At 38.6% G+C, this 15,012-nt stretch overlaps 1 protein-coding gene across 1 annotated transcript in view; it reads left to right on the forward strand.

Moving 5' to 3' along the window:
* The window catches only part of MTM1 (myotubularin 1), a 31,736-nt gene extending 17,357 nt beyond the window's left edge, over positions 1-14,379 (forward strand). Inside the window, exons 8-14 of the mRNA XM_008936943.1 lie at positions 333-521; positions 4,430-4,615; positions 6,375-6,581; positions 10,020-10,112; positions 10,908-11,021; positions 11,376-11,552; positions 13,903-14,379. Coding sequence (XP_008935191.1) covers positions 333-521; positions 4,430-4,615; positions 6,375-6,581; positions 10,020-10,112; positions 10,908-11,021; positions 11,376-11,552; positions 13,903-14,070 — 1,134 coding nt within the window. The 3' untranslated portion in view covers positions 14,071-14,379. The remainder of the gene's footprint in view (positions 1-332; positions 522-4,429; positions 4,616-6,374; positions 6,582-10,019; positions 10,113-10,907; positions 11,022-11,375; positions 11,553-13,902) is intronic.
* The last annotated feature ends 633 nt before the right edge of the window (positions 14,380-15,012 follow it).

Consider the following 15,012-nt stretch of genomic DNA (forward strand, 5'->3'; position numbering starts at 1 on the left):
CAGCAGGCTTTGCTATTTTTGTTCCCAGTTTGCTTTTCAAAATTATTTGTGCGACCTAAGACTTGTAGGAAAAATATTAAAATATGCTGGATTATATAGGTTAAGTATAATTTGCGTAAGAGTTAAATGCATAAGAGAATGAATTCTTTTAAAGATTATTGTTACTAAATTTCATGAGACTAAAGTGGAAGCAGTTGAGATGTCTAGGGGTTATCTTTTGAAGACATAGATAATACGACAATTAATGCTTTATTTTAAGACTGTAACTTTAAAGTTAGGGGTTTTTTAAAATAAAATGTTTGTCTTCTAATATGCTTTGAACACGTGCCTAGGTTCTGTCCTGGATTCACCCAGAAACCCAGGCTGTCATCATGCGCTGCAGTCAGCCCCTGGTCGGAATGAGCGGCAAACGGAATAAGGATGATGAAAGGTATCTTGAAATCATCAGGGAGGCCAACGGGCAGATCTCCAAACTGACCATCTACGACGCTAGGCCCAACGTCAATGCAGTTGCAAACAAGGTACAGAGACCTTTAATAGTATTATCTGTGACAGGAGGTGGAGAGGAAACTTTGTTTAAAGTTTTCTGTGAGGAGGTGTTTGGTGACAGTAGCAATCTTAATGTAGATAAATTTACTTAATTAAATACATACTGACATAGTCAAATACTGAAGCTCAAGGCCATGAAAGGACATGAGTGCCTAAAGTAGGTCATAAGCAGGGTTCCAAACAGTATGTGGATTTTCAGACATGCTTCACCCTGTTATCAGTCAAGCACAGATCTTAGCATGGGACTGAGATATGACTACACTCTGCACAGTGAGGTGGATGTAGACTGAGCTGTGGACCATGTTCTCTGTTGGAATGACAAGCCACAGCTCTGCTCCTTTTCTTCTGGGACAATTCTGTCCTGAAAAGGCTGTGTGCATAAAGCCAAGTCCACTGATAGGCATTCTTTGTTTGGTCCTTCCTAACCATTACATAAATTCATATAATCATTTTGGTTGGAAGAGACCTTTAAGATCATCATATCCAACGGTTAACCTAGCACTGCCAGGTCACTACTAAACCATGTCTCTCAGCACAACATCTACATGTTCTTTAAATCTCTCCAGGGATGGTGACTTCACCACTTCTCTGGGCAGACTGTTCCAGGGCTTTACAACCCTTAAGGTGAAGAAATTTTTCCTAACATCTAGTCTAAACCTCCTCTGGCACAACATGAGGCCATTTCCTCTTGTCCTGTTGCTTTTTACTTGGGGTTGCTTGTTACCCCACCTCACTCCAACCTCCTTTCAGGGAGTTGTAGAGAGCAATCAGGTCTTGCCTGAGCCTCCTTTCCTCCAGGCTGAACAATCCCAGTTCCCTCAGCCACAGCTCATCAGACTTGTGCTTTAGAACCTTCCCCAGCTTTGTGCACTTCTCTGGACCTGCTCCAGCACCTCAGTGTCTTTTTTTGTAGTGAGTGGCCCAAAACTGAACACAGTACTCGAGGTGTGGCCTCACCAGTGCTGAGTACAAGGGGATGATCACTTCCCTGCTCCTGCTGGCCACACTGTTTCTGATACAGGCCAGGATGCTGTTAGCTTTCTTGGCCACCTGGGCACACTGCTGGCTCATATTCATCCAGCTGTCAACCAACACCCCCAGATCCTTTTCCATTGTCCAGCTGCTCAGACATGAACCACTTCAGACCTATCCAGGCATCCAGCAAGTAAAGAGGAAGTGTTGAATAAGTTAATTTGGGGCTTTGCACTCTAAACAGCACTATGAGTATCGTCTTGGATACCTAGATACCTGTTCTTCCCTAGGTGTCCATAGCTGGTGAGTGCAGTAGCAGAAGTAGTGATTCCATCTGACAAGGTGATTATTTCTTTGCTAATCTGTGATCAAAGCCTAAATGAGATCAAAATCATACAATAGGCCAGGTCAGAAGGAACCTCAAAAGATCACCTGGTGTACCGTTCAAGAAGAAAAGATGTCCCTGTACCTTGGTTTCCCCTCTGCCATCCCCTCAACTCTGGTGAGGACCAGATTGCTGAAGCTTACTCATAATGGCAATCACATTGTGTTGAATTTGGCATAGAGCACAGCGGTCATGAATCTGATCCATGTTGATATGAAAAGCCTGGTTAGGGAGAGGCAGTGGAAGACACAAGTATAATGCTTTCTTCAGATGAGAATGTACCAACCTCCCTCCCTAGGTGTCTGGGATAGGCCCTCACCCACTGAGCTTCAAGCTCAAGTGGAGGGGACATGGTCTTCAGTCCTTACTAATGAAGTTGTGTCTCTGCACAGCCAAGAGCCTGAGGGATATGAGCTCAAGAGGGTTTGAAACCTTAGTGAAACCATGAGTGTGCTTGTCTGGGAGAGAAGGGGTTTCATCTTATGAATAGTTTTTTGGCACAAAATGAACACTGATTTAGTGCCATGTATCCTCTTCAATGGTTGTGCTGAAAGGAACATGAAGTGGTAAAACCTGTTTGCCTCTAGGAGGTTTATATGTAACAAATATTAAGTTGCATCAGAAGTCAAGAGGGACAATGATGTTAGTGTTTTGCTCTGTGCAACTTAAACACGTGCATCTGTACCTTTACAGCCCTCTTTCTAATATGGAATATAATCTATTAAGCAAGAAGCTAAAATTTTTCGTATAGCACACTTTCTTTCAGAGAGTCTATCCTAGGGACTGTTTGGTTAGGTTTTAATCTGATGGTTTGTATTTTGAGGATCTGCCTCAATTGCTTGCATTTTGCTCTACAAATTGCATTGTCCTCTGCACAGTGAATTTTTGTGGGTGAACAGAACATGTAGTGTCCCTGTTAGCCTTGTGGAAGGAATGTCAGCTCTTGTGTTACCTTAATTTTTCCCCACTTGGACAAACTCAAACTTCTATCCCATTTGTACAGTGATGTGTATAAAATTTGGTTGTAATACATGTTCTTATTGAAGTATGAAATACCATTTTCAGCTTTTTAAAATGGTTTGTGTATTTCACCCATAAGTTTTAACTAACTCCTGATAGGTCTAGATGTGAAATAATCCCAGCTGTAAAAGCAGCAGGCTGCGTTTCTGGGTCTGAGGGACAGGGACATACAGAGTGCAACCCAGTGTTGATCAGCACTGAAAAAACTTTTCTTGAATGGCAGTCAAGATGAGGATAAGCAAAATCCTGGGCTCTGCTACTTGTGCATTCCTGTGGTTTTGTTTTTTTTTTTTTTTTTTTTTTTTTAAAATGGTCAAACCCACGACTGGTGGTTTTTTTTTTTTTTTTTTTTTTTTTTTTTACATAGGTCAAGACCATGCAGTCAGTAGGAGCTGCAGCAGCCCTGATGCTAAAATTACAATCATTCCTCTCCAGGACTTCATAATACTCAAAGGAAAGGGAAAAATACAATAATTCCTTTTAGCACACATTTTGGCAGCTCTGCAGGTACCCCCACATCTGAGGAAGCAGACAGAGCATAGAGTAGAGATACTGTGCTCCTACACAGAGATGTAGGTGATACTGCTGGGGAAAGGCTATATTGTGCTTGAGGTTGTTGTTTGATATGTAGCTGGTGGCTCTAACAGCTTATAAAGGCAAAATTTATCACAAGTCATGGCATGGTATGGTCTTGCTGTCTGCAGGAAATGCTGTGATTTTGCAGCTATCTTTGGAAAACCTCATCCAGTGGTACTGTATCCTAAAATATATGTGGCTTTTCCACTTCCTTTTGTGACCAGGCACATCCTCTGCTGTGGCAGTGATTAAATGTTTTGAGAGCACAGCAGTGGAATAGACTTTCTACTTCTGTGGCTGTTTAGTTTCATAATCTAAATACATGTTTAGTCTTCAGGAATAAGCTTTAATGTTAGAAAAGTTACTTTAAACTTTATTAGTAATTTACTTCTTGAGGCAGAATCTAAGATTTTTGAACTTAATTCTTAAATGAAACATAGCTTATTCTTAACTGAACTCTTAAATTGAATTTTAGTTGGCCAAACGTTTTGTCATCTGATACATTTCAATATCAACTGATAGTCCCAACTGATGTGATGCTGGCTAGTTCAATCCTGTTTGACAGTCTCCTGGTCTAACATTACAAACAACCTTTTAGTGTTAATCTAAAATAATTAAGTTTCTCTTTTAGGGTTTATTTCCTTGAGTTTTTGAAAGAAATTGGGCTACCTGGAACAACTTGAATGTCTTCTTGACCATGTGCTCCACTTAATACTTTGCACTCTTAGGTGAAATAAAGCATCTAAGTATTCTCTAGCATTTACCCCTCCAAAGCTTGTATCTGAGACTGATATTTTAAGTGAGCAACTGAAATTATGTATTGCCCAACTACAAAATAAAGTATAAATAAAATTCATTGCCTTCTTGCTCTGTTGAAAAGCTGCTGTGTATATATGACAAAGTTAATTTTAGATTTCTTCTTTGTAGGCAACTGGGGGAGGATATGAAGGTGAAGATGCATATCCCAATGCAGAACTTTTCTTCTTGGACATTCATAATATTCATGTCATGCGGGAATCTTTGAAGAAGCTGAAGGACATTGTTTATCCTAATGTGGAAGAATCACATTGGTTATCAAGTCTGGAATCAACCCACTGGTTAGAACATATTAAGGTAACTTTTTGCAATTTATTTGAAATAATGTTTGTTGAAATCTGTTGTATCAGACTTGGTTTCTTTGCTAGACTTTTGAGACAGTGCTGACACGGAACACGTTGAACTACTTGGACTACAAAACCAGCATCACTGAGTGTTGGCTTTTTTGCCAGCTAGTTGTAGCATATGTTGTGAGATATCATTACTAAGCAACTGTAGGTGAAATTCAATGCTGGTCTGCCTAAAGTCTAGTGTCAGCTTTAACAGAAGAATGCATTGTTAGCCTGATCAGCTGTACGTGTGTGGCAACTGATGTACTTTGATTTCTAGCAATTCAGGACTACAGGTAGGTGTCATTGTGAAGGCTTAATAATTATTTTTTAGTTTATATGTGACTTTATTTTGTGATTTATGGTTTTGTGAATAAATCTTGTAAATCATAGAATCATAGAACGATCTGGCTTAGAAGGGACCTTCAGGATTATCTAGTTCCAAACTCCCTGCCATGGACAGGGACACCTCTCATTGGATGAGGTTGTGCAAGGCCCCATCCAGCCTGATCCTTGAACACAGTCAGTGTTGGGGCATCCACAACTTCCCTGGGCAACGTGTTCCAGTGTCTCACCACCCTCACAGTGGAAAAACTTCTTCCTAACACCTAATCTAAGTCTACTCTCCTCCAGTTTGAACCCACTACCCCTCATCCTATCTCTACAAGCCCTTACAAAAAGTCCCTCCGGAGCATTCTTGTAGGCCCCCTTCAGATGGAAGGTCATAAGTTCTCCTCAGAGCCTTCTCTTCTCCAGGCTGAACAATCCCAACTCTCTCAGCCTGTCCTCATAGAGGAGGTGCTCCAGCCCACTGATTATCCCTCTGGACCTGCTCTGGACCTGCTCCAACAGGTTCATGTCCTTCTTGTGTTGGAGGCTCTGGAGCTGGACACAGTACTCCAGGTGGGGTCTCAAGAGAGTGGAGTAGAGGTGGAGAACCACCTCCCTTGACCTGCTGGCTGTGCTGCTTTGGATGCAGCCCAGGATATGGTTGGCTTTCTGGGCTGCATTCATGCTGTGGGCTCATGTTGAGCTTTTCATCAAGCAGCACCCACAACTCTTTCTTGTGAGGACTACTCTTAATCCATACTTGACCCAGAATATACTTGCAAGTTTTGTAATTTTGATCTTGTAGCACAAATAAAATACGTTAACTGGTAATTCGCCAGCATTCTTACTAGTTGACCTTTGAAGCTTTTGCCTCAAGTAGAGTTGTGTAAAAGAATTTAGAGTATTATATAATGAATCCTAGTTAATAAAATTTTCATTTTAAGTTTATATTTGGAAAATAAACATATTAGAATGATACAAGTTCTTTTTCCAACAACTGAGGTATTTCAGTAATTTAGTTCAAAGAAAGGAGCCAAATGAAATGGAGAATTTTTTGGAGAGTGTATCTTACGGTAAATCCTGTCTTTCTTTAAAAAAGAAGCTTATGTTCTTTGCTTTATCAAGGTTACTGTTTTCTGTCCCATTTCTTAAGAATCTGCTGTGACATGAATTAGCTCTTAGTATGGGATTAAGGAACTGATTGGTTTCCCTCTTTTTATACAAGAAATTTACTTGATCTCCTAGAAAATTCTTTGCCAATTAACTACACCACGCTTTTTAAGTACTTTAATGGAAACAGTATCAGTTCAGATACTTGCATAGATACAAAGAAATAAATTTATTTTTGTTGGAATGCTAATGCTAATCTGTCTTGTTGGGTGTCTGTTCCTTGCCAGCTTGTCTTGGCGGGAGCCATTCAGGTGGCAGACAGGGTGTCCTCGGGAAGGAGCTCGGTGGTGGTTCACTGCAGCGATGGCTGGGACAGGACAGCCCAGCTGACCTCGCTGGCCATGCTGATGCTAGACAGCTACTACAGAACCATTGAAGGCTTTGAAGTTTTGGTGCAAAAAGAGTGGATAAGCTTCGGACACAAATTTGCGTCGGTAAGAGTTAGAAGATGATTGCAAGGATCATGCAGCGTTAACATTCTAAAGCTTTTATTGTGAAACTACTTATGTCAAGGTTTGGTAATTCTTTTCATTAGTTTGGAATTCTGATTTAAAACATGTCCAGGTGAATCTGAGCAGAGCTTTAGGATTTGGACCTGTTCCATTAATTTTTTTTTTTGCTGTTTTTTCTCAGCAAACTCAATATCCTGTCCTTTACTTTAAAAAGAGAATTGCTAGGGCTATTGTGGTTATTGAGCAAAGAAAATGAGAAGGCAGAAAAATTATGTCCTCCCAAACTTCTCATAGGAAGATCAGATAAGGTTTGGATTATTTTGGTCTCCTTTTGACTGTCATGAGAGACAGATGAATGAGTTTGGCCTGTGTCTTCTAAGTGGTGTTTCGAATGTTTCTTCCCAAATGTTCTAAATTTGTCATAATAGCTCTGGAGAGTCTGTCGCTGGTAATGCTGGCTCTAGTGGTCTTTCCAGTTGTCTACTGGATGCTTAAAAGGTTAAGCAGAAATTGTCTGTAGCAAGACCTTAATATCCTACCCACATATAACGCAAAGTCAAAGTTGTTTGTGTTAAGAAACTTTTCAGACTCAGTGGAACGTCTCTTAAATCTAGCAGCTAAGCATTTAACCAGCAAATCTGTGTGAGGAACCTGGAGAAGCAGAATAGGTTGCTAGGGAAGAGTGTACTGTGATATGTAAGCATAAAGCATAAGCTGGGATCTTTACAACAATGTTACGTGTTGATGCTGAACCTTGTAATTCACAGCAAGAAGTTTCTACACCTTCAGCAGAAGTTATCTGCACAGATCATTTATCCCTAGTGAAATATTCTAAAGATATTATTTGATATTGCTAAAACTGGGAAAACAGACAATCTGGAAAAAATAAAGAAATGGAGAAATACACCAATATGTGTATTTCATGATCATTTTACACTTGCAAGCGTGTTTCAGTTGTTTGGAAATGCGTGTATAGCTACTCAGCATGAGTCACTTCATGATTTCAGTGTTCTTGTAGGCTCTGGCAGCCTTTGATCTAACATTCTAAAGGTGCTTTGAGGCTTAGGAGATTTGCATTTTGAATGTTGGAAGTGATATCTGCTGTAGTTCCTTTTTCTGTGTACTTGTAGTCTTCTAGTCATGATGTGTTATGTAAACCTTTGAAGTATTCTGCCATGGTACCACCACAGGAAACCATTGGCTTGCCTTTTTATTCTTGTATTTTATTTTATATTTTTAAAAAAAACCTTATAGTCATTATGCAGAGGAAATTAGACTGTACAACTAGGAGACTTGTAGCCTAGTGTAATGGCTGAACACAAAGCCTAAGAAGAGAGCTCAATGTCCCCTTCATTATATTATTATGAATAAATTTGAGTAATCTATGATTCTTTTCATTAAACCATTGATCTTGGTTTGAGTTTGGAGTTTGGTCTCCCCTTTCTTCTGGTGGTGAGGTAGGACTTGCACACCCCTTCCAGATGATGAGCTTAGTCTACTGGTTCATCTCTGACAATGTAGCAGCAATAAGGGTGATTTAAATAGCTTCCCTTTGCTGAAGCTACTGTTTTATTTTCCCAACTTGCTCACTCAAGTAATCATATGTGGAAGTTATGATTGAAGCCACTCTCCTTTAGCCATCTGCTGTTTTCTGAGAGTACTGTATATTCTGATTTGATGTATTGTTTAGCTTACAGAGAAGATAGTCCTTTTCTGGAGTGTTCTGTAGAAGTGGTGGAGTCACCACCCCCAGAGGGACTTAAAAGAAGTGTAGATGTGATGCCAAGAGAAATGGTTTAGTGATGGACTTGGCAGTGCTGGGCCAACAGCTGGACTTGATCTGAAAGGTCTTTTCCAACCTAAATTCTGTGATGCTATGATAAAAACTGACAATACACAAAAATAAGTTTGACCATATGTGCTCTGTTTTAGTTTGGTGAATTATAGAGCTGTGAGTTTTAGTAGTGAGGACCAGGCATTGAGTGCAGTTGGCATTTCCTGAACTGCAACTCTGAAGCTCTTGTTGCTGTGCCTTCCCTCAAGTGGGGAGCTGGAGAAGAGCAGATTGTTTCTTACGTCATCTGAGTTTAGAGCAAACTTCATGTTTTTATGGTACCAGGGCTGCAATTTGGAAGTTTTAATAACAAAATGGTAGACCCCTTTATAGTTCCTCTCTGTATTTTATATCTAACAAAGTGCACAATAAGTTTCCTTGTTGAAAAGGAATTCCCTGCCTCAGCTTTTCTACCTATAGGGAACTTAATGCACTATCCAGCTGATAAAATTGTTTACTATGTGGCATGTCATTCTAGTATAACAAATATGAGACACGGACATAATTCTATGTGGAAAATATTCAGAAATGCTAAAACTGCTAACAGTAGTGAAAGTGGAATGACTTTCACTCTTTACTGAACACATGTATGACTCTGCTAACAGGTGCCGTGTATTTTAGACTGCAAGGAGTAGAAATAGAAGTATTGGTCTTCCCTGTAGTGCTTTTCTCTTTGCCAGTGTTCTGCTGCAGTCCCTCACCTCCCTGTATTTCCTGCTGTTCACTTCTGTTATTTTAAACTATCTTGCAAATCATTGCACAGAGTAGTGTGCTGGTTTTACCTTTTTCACGTCCTTAAGACATTAAGCCTGCTACCTTGCAGGCAGACAGACGGCATCTTAGTTCAGCATACATTCTGTTCTTTTGATTCCTTCAGGCAAGTATATTCAAGCAGAATTATGGAGTTAATAGAATCTCTTTTCCCTGAATCTCTTACCTGTTCTCAGCTATCAAATGTGAAAAGGAAGGAAACAACTTTTACCAAACCTACCTTTTGTCTGTGGGGAGAATTCCTTTGATTGTTACCTGGATTCCTCAGAATAAGTGGCTCACCCAGACATTACAAATGTGTGTTAATTTTGTGTCAAGAGCATGAATGTTTCTTTGAGCTCACTTATGTTCACTGTCTACCTCAGGGTGAATCTTTATGTTCAGGTGCAGAGGGGGAAGAGGAGAACCTGTGTGGATAGTTGGATGATCTGTGTTCTCCAGTGGCTTAAATAACAAAAGAAGACAAAATGTATAACTTGGCTTTTGACAAACATATTACGTAAATATAGTTCAAAGTATAGCTTGATTGTTTGCAAAGTAATGGATACTTAACCATTCTGCTTGTCCAAAAAAAAGCAGGTTTTTGTAATGGGACCAATTATCACTGCTGAGTTTTTCTCAGACATCTTTGGGACAGCTTTGCAGTATTTGTGTATCACTGAATCTCTGTTCCTTGGTGCAGTAACTAATTTTGTAATCATAAGAACAGGTTGCTTTATTACAGAAGCATTAATATTCTAATGCAAAATACGAAACAATGTCTAATGGTCATAAAATAGACTGTTTTAACAGGGGTCTGTATTGCTTCATTGCAGAGAATAGGCCACGGTGACAAAAATCATGCAGATGCAGACAGATCTCCCATTTTTCTCCAGTTTATTGATTGTGTGTGGCAGATGTCTAAACAGGTATGTTAATCTTTGCTCAGAAGGCAACGTTATTTAGAGATTGCTGTATTCAAAACCTAGATAGTTTTTTTTTTTTTTTTAAAAAAAAAACTTTGAAGAGGACAGCATACCAAAAAGAGTGTATTTACTTTTAAGTCACACCATCTCGCTGTCCTGTTTCTAAAAGTGGTAAGCAAGCTGTTGTTACATTGCTTAAGATGGCTTTGGCTATTCATGGGAGGTTGGTGTGTCCTCCATATGGGCTTCTCAGAAACATATTGAGGGATGTGACCCAGCAGAATGCTTCTGCAGGAATTGCATCCAACTGTCTTAATAGGGTCTATTGTTTCATTTCACCAAGCAGTCCCTTGAACTACAAAGACAAACGTTGTTTTGTCAAAGCATGAAAAGGGAGCTTGGGAGCTGTAGAGTGCTGTGATGTAAATGTTGTCTTTTCAGTAAGTAATGAGACAAAGCAGCAAACTTAGTCTGTTTAGGGCCAAGGATTAGGAGCTAAATCCTTATTTTCCTGTATGATGCTACACTATAAAGAGTGCAATATTGAGGTCTTACTCTGTCTTTCTAGTAAAATCATTCTGTATTTTATTCTTCTTTAGAAAACAGAGACAGAAATTTTTAAGAGCTCTTTTCAGTTAATAATTTGGGTTGAACACTTACTCTGCTATAAAGTATACAAAAGTATTACCTTAATTGTAGATATACTCAGGCTTCTAAACTCCCCCTTTAGCCACAGGGCATGTGCATCTCTCCTTGCTTTTACAATTTATCTTTTCTGTTTAAACTTTCTGGTTTTAGTTTCCTACGGCCTTTGAGTTCAACGAGCAGTTCTTGATTACAATCCTGGATCACTTGTACAGCTGCCGCTTTGGTACTTTCTTGTATAACAGCGAGTCTCTTAGAGAAAAAGAGGTTAGTCAGACCACTGGTTGTTGAATTGTATTGCTGCCTTGACTCTGGATGACTACAAAAAGTTTTGGTTGTACTGTATTTGGTTATATTCCTTGTATGACAGAGGTTTTGAACTGGCTTTATTCTCATTGTAGGATAGATGCATGGGAAATTCCTCAGGTTTGGTAGCTTAAAGACTATGCAGTCATTGAAATACTTGTCAAGCATTGGTTTTGCAATATTTCTAATACAGTAATTTATTATGCTTCTAACTAAATCAGAAGTGTATTAATTTTAGAACATAACCATGGCTTCTATGATGGATGTCCTGACTGTGTGCAAACACTTACTCTTCCTCTTTCAATTTCATTTTAGAAAGTGACTGAGAAAACATTATCATTATGGTCTTTGATAAACAGTGACAAATCTAAATACACCAATCCTTTTTATACTAAAGAGCTCAACCGAGCGCTCTACCCGGTAGCCAGCATGCGTCACTTAGAGCTCTGGGTCAACTACTACATCAGGTGGAACCCCAGAATTCGGCAGCAGGTAAGTAAATTCTCTATAATGCACTAAATGCTTTTAGGCTTTGGAAATAGAGTTTTGTGTCATAACTGATTTGTGGAATAGTATTTGTAATCTGTTGGGGTTTTAGAATTATATTTGTAAAGACGGGGAGAAAAAAGGTGAAAATGATTACTCAGTCCTTTTTTATTTTTTACTTGGCTCTTCTCAGAACATTGAGTTTATTTCACTGCTCTAGTATCAAGTCATCCTCAGGTTCCTTCTAGACCCTTTTCTTGGGGACAGGGCTGGGGGAGCATTTTTTTAAGAACATTTGATGCTATTAGAGTGAATAACAATATAGGGATTACTGATCCCTGAAGAGTTAGGGTGTTAGCATCACAATTATACTTAGTTGCATTTATTTAGTCTCTTACAAATTAAGAGGACCTGTTAGGTCCTTTCTCTTTCAAAACTGCTCTCTGTATTGATGGATTATGGTAATATTTTTTAAACTAACTTTGATGACCCAATATTGTTTATACTGTGTAACTGTTGTATAATTTTCAGTGACAGATTTCATCCAAGTGGATCAGATTTGAAGCCCAGAAAAGCTTTTATCAAATTACACATAGTTCACTTCTGTGCTTTTAATGTTTAAGATATGGATCCTCTGTGTTTGTCACAGTCTTGGTAGAAATCTCAGCACAGGGGTGTAAAGATAATGTACAGAGACTTATATGTCCTTCTTAAAAAGTCACTGAGTTTTGAGTATAAGAGAGAGGAGCAATTTCTTTGACAGAACCAGACTTCAACATCCAGCCCCTGGAATGAATCAGGAATTTTCAAGCAATGCATTTCCTTTTCTGCAGCTGATCTACTCTATTATTTACAGCACTTTAGAGGCTGCAAGAAAACCAGACAGTATGCTGTATTTTCCTACAAGTATGTTGCTCATTTTAATTTGAAGTTCTAGTTTTAAAGATTTTGTTGCTTGCTGTAAAAGATGAGGGCATTTTTCAAAAGGTGAATCCAAAGATTTATTTTAGGAAGTGAAGGATTATAAGGCATGCAAATTAGCTGTAAATCTACTTTAAAATGTGCTTTGCCATTATTCAGGGAAGATTTTTGGCAGGAGTTTCTTATTAGAAATGCAAACCCATGTGATAATCTTCTGTGCTGCTACTACTGGTCCCTCATTTTCACCATTTTTATGTACAAAATGCAACAACTTTCTTTTGCTGTGCATGAAATTTACCCTTTATCTTGACTGAGGCAATTGAGTAGTGGACATGTTGCCAGAACCAGTTTTTCAATGAGCTTTCTTAGTGGCACTACTTTGAAGCATGTTCTGCATCAGACATCAGTCTAATGAGCAGTCTGGTCTGTTACTAGCAACATCGTTAACTCTACATCTCTAATCATCTTAGTAACTGGATTCAGTCATTGATCCAGCTTCCAGAGTTGCTTCAGCATTCATTGCTCTCCTCCTCTGGGGTCCTCAGCAAGTGGCGCACGTAAAGGTGCTGGTCCAGCTGGTTTTGAGCTGCTGAGGCATTTACATTTGCTCCTGAAACTGCACTGCTGATAGTTTTTAATTACAGGCTTTTAATTACCTGTGAAAACAGCAGCAACTTCTTGATAGATGTATATATAGCTGAAGGTGACTTCAGGCTTTGATTCTCCCTTGGACATTTGTAATGCTACTTTTCAGTTTGTTTCATTACTTTAACTGAAAAAGGAAGCTAAGCTTAGAGTGGGAACAGTCAAGAAGATGCTCTTTCTGTGAGTGCTCTCCTGGAAGCTAAGGACCTTGATTTTAAATACCTTCAAGTTTACTTGCAAAAATATATTAGTGAATTCTGTATTTATTTCACTTTTTTATTTACACAAAACTGCAAATCTAGTATTAAAAACTGAAGTAAATTTCATTGGTAATGGAAGCTATTTCATCTGAAGACATGGGTTTTATCTTAATCTGGTCAGTGTAGCTAAAGTAGTCAGTCTGGCTTAACACTGGTTTAGGGAAGGTGAGACATCTGACTTCTGGAATCTAAGCCCATTAAAAGTTGAGAAGATAAAAGCTTTGTATTCACACCTACCTTCCACACAATATTAGATGAGAAAATAAAATCCATGTTCTTTACAAGTGCTGACTGATTTTACTGAGATAGGACAAACTGTTTTGTGCGAAGATTTTTCTTTGAATGAGAACAAGTGGAAGACAGAGGGCTCTTGAGTTACAGAAATAAATATTTCTGCTGAGCTACAACTTATTATGTACGTTGGAAGTAGCAAACATTGAGTCATGCCAGAAGAACACAAATGCTACAGAAACCTAAATGTTTAGAAGTAGTTGGACTGAGGCAATAAAACTAACATGGTTTCTTCCTAGCAGCCCAATCCAGTGGAGCAGCGCTACATGGAGCTCCTCGCGCTACGCGACGATTACATACGGAGACTTGAAGAACTGCAGATCACAAATAATGCTAAGATATCCAATTCATCAGCCTCATCAGCATCTCCCTCACAGATGATGTCTCAAGTACAAACACATTTTTGAAGAAAATGTTGGCTTCGTTCTATACTGTAAAAGCAAGTGGTGCTTAACATAGATCCATAGCATAAAGAGGAATATTTTAATGCCTTACGTTAGACTGTCCTAACACAAATTATTTTAAACTGTCTTCACTTGAGGAGGACTTCAAAACAAAACCAACTCTTCAATTATGTGCCTTTCAGAACCTGTGGACTACAAACATTATTAATCAACTTCTGGTTATGGAGGCCTTTAAGAGTTGTTATGAAAAGTCTGGTACAATTGAAGTTATGTTGCTTTATTGTTTTCCTAAGAATGCTTTAATTTATTACACTGTAGGTCACGTTCATGTAAGGAAACTCATGCTCAGTCTTACATGTCATGAATAAACACTTTAATGGCAATAGGAATACTCACACAGTGTAAAATTAGGCATGTGTGTATTCCTGTTAGGAATACGGTTGTTGAGTTCATGAGAAAAAAATAAATTCTACTGTAAGATTTTGGAGAGAAGCGCTGAAATTTTCTGGTTACCTGAGAATTCCAAATTTTGCTTTTACAAAAGAAACTGTGAAAGGAATTTCACTGCTGCCATGCTTCCAATTAAAATGTTCAGATATCTCAGTAGATATGAAAATAAAAAAAAAATATATTTTTTTATTCTAAATTGGTTTTTATTTTTCTTTAAACAAATGACAATTGTACTGGATACTGAGAAGTCTTGTTATGGCTATTTAGAGCTAAAGTGTATCACACATTACAGATGTTGGCAATACTAGGTTTTTAAATTGATAGAGAATAAAGTGATTCTAAAGATGGTTTATATAATTATAAACAGACCCACAGAGACATTGCTTAAATATCCAGCAACAGCCGCAGCATTAAAGCTTGTGCTTGTCTTCTAAATGTGCCTGTTTAAAGGAGCTTTTATACCAAAGTAGGCAAAAATTTTCAGTTATAATACTA

This window comes from Merops nubicus, unplaced genomic scaffold, assembly GCF_000691845.1.
Source record: "Merops nubicus isolate BGI_N331 unplaced genomic scaffold, ASM69184v1 scaffold5503, whole genome shotgun sequence".
NCBI lineage: Eukaryota > Metazoa > Chordata > Aves > Coraciiformes > Meropidae > Merops > Merops nubicus.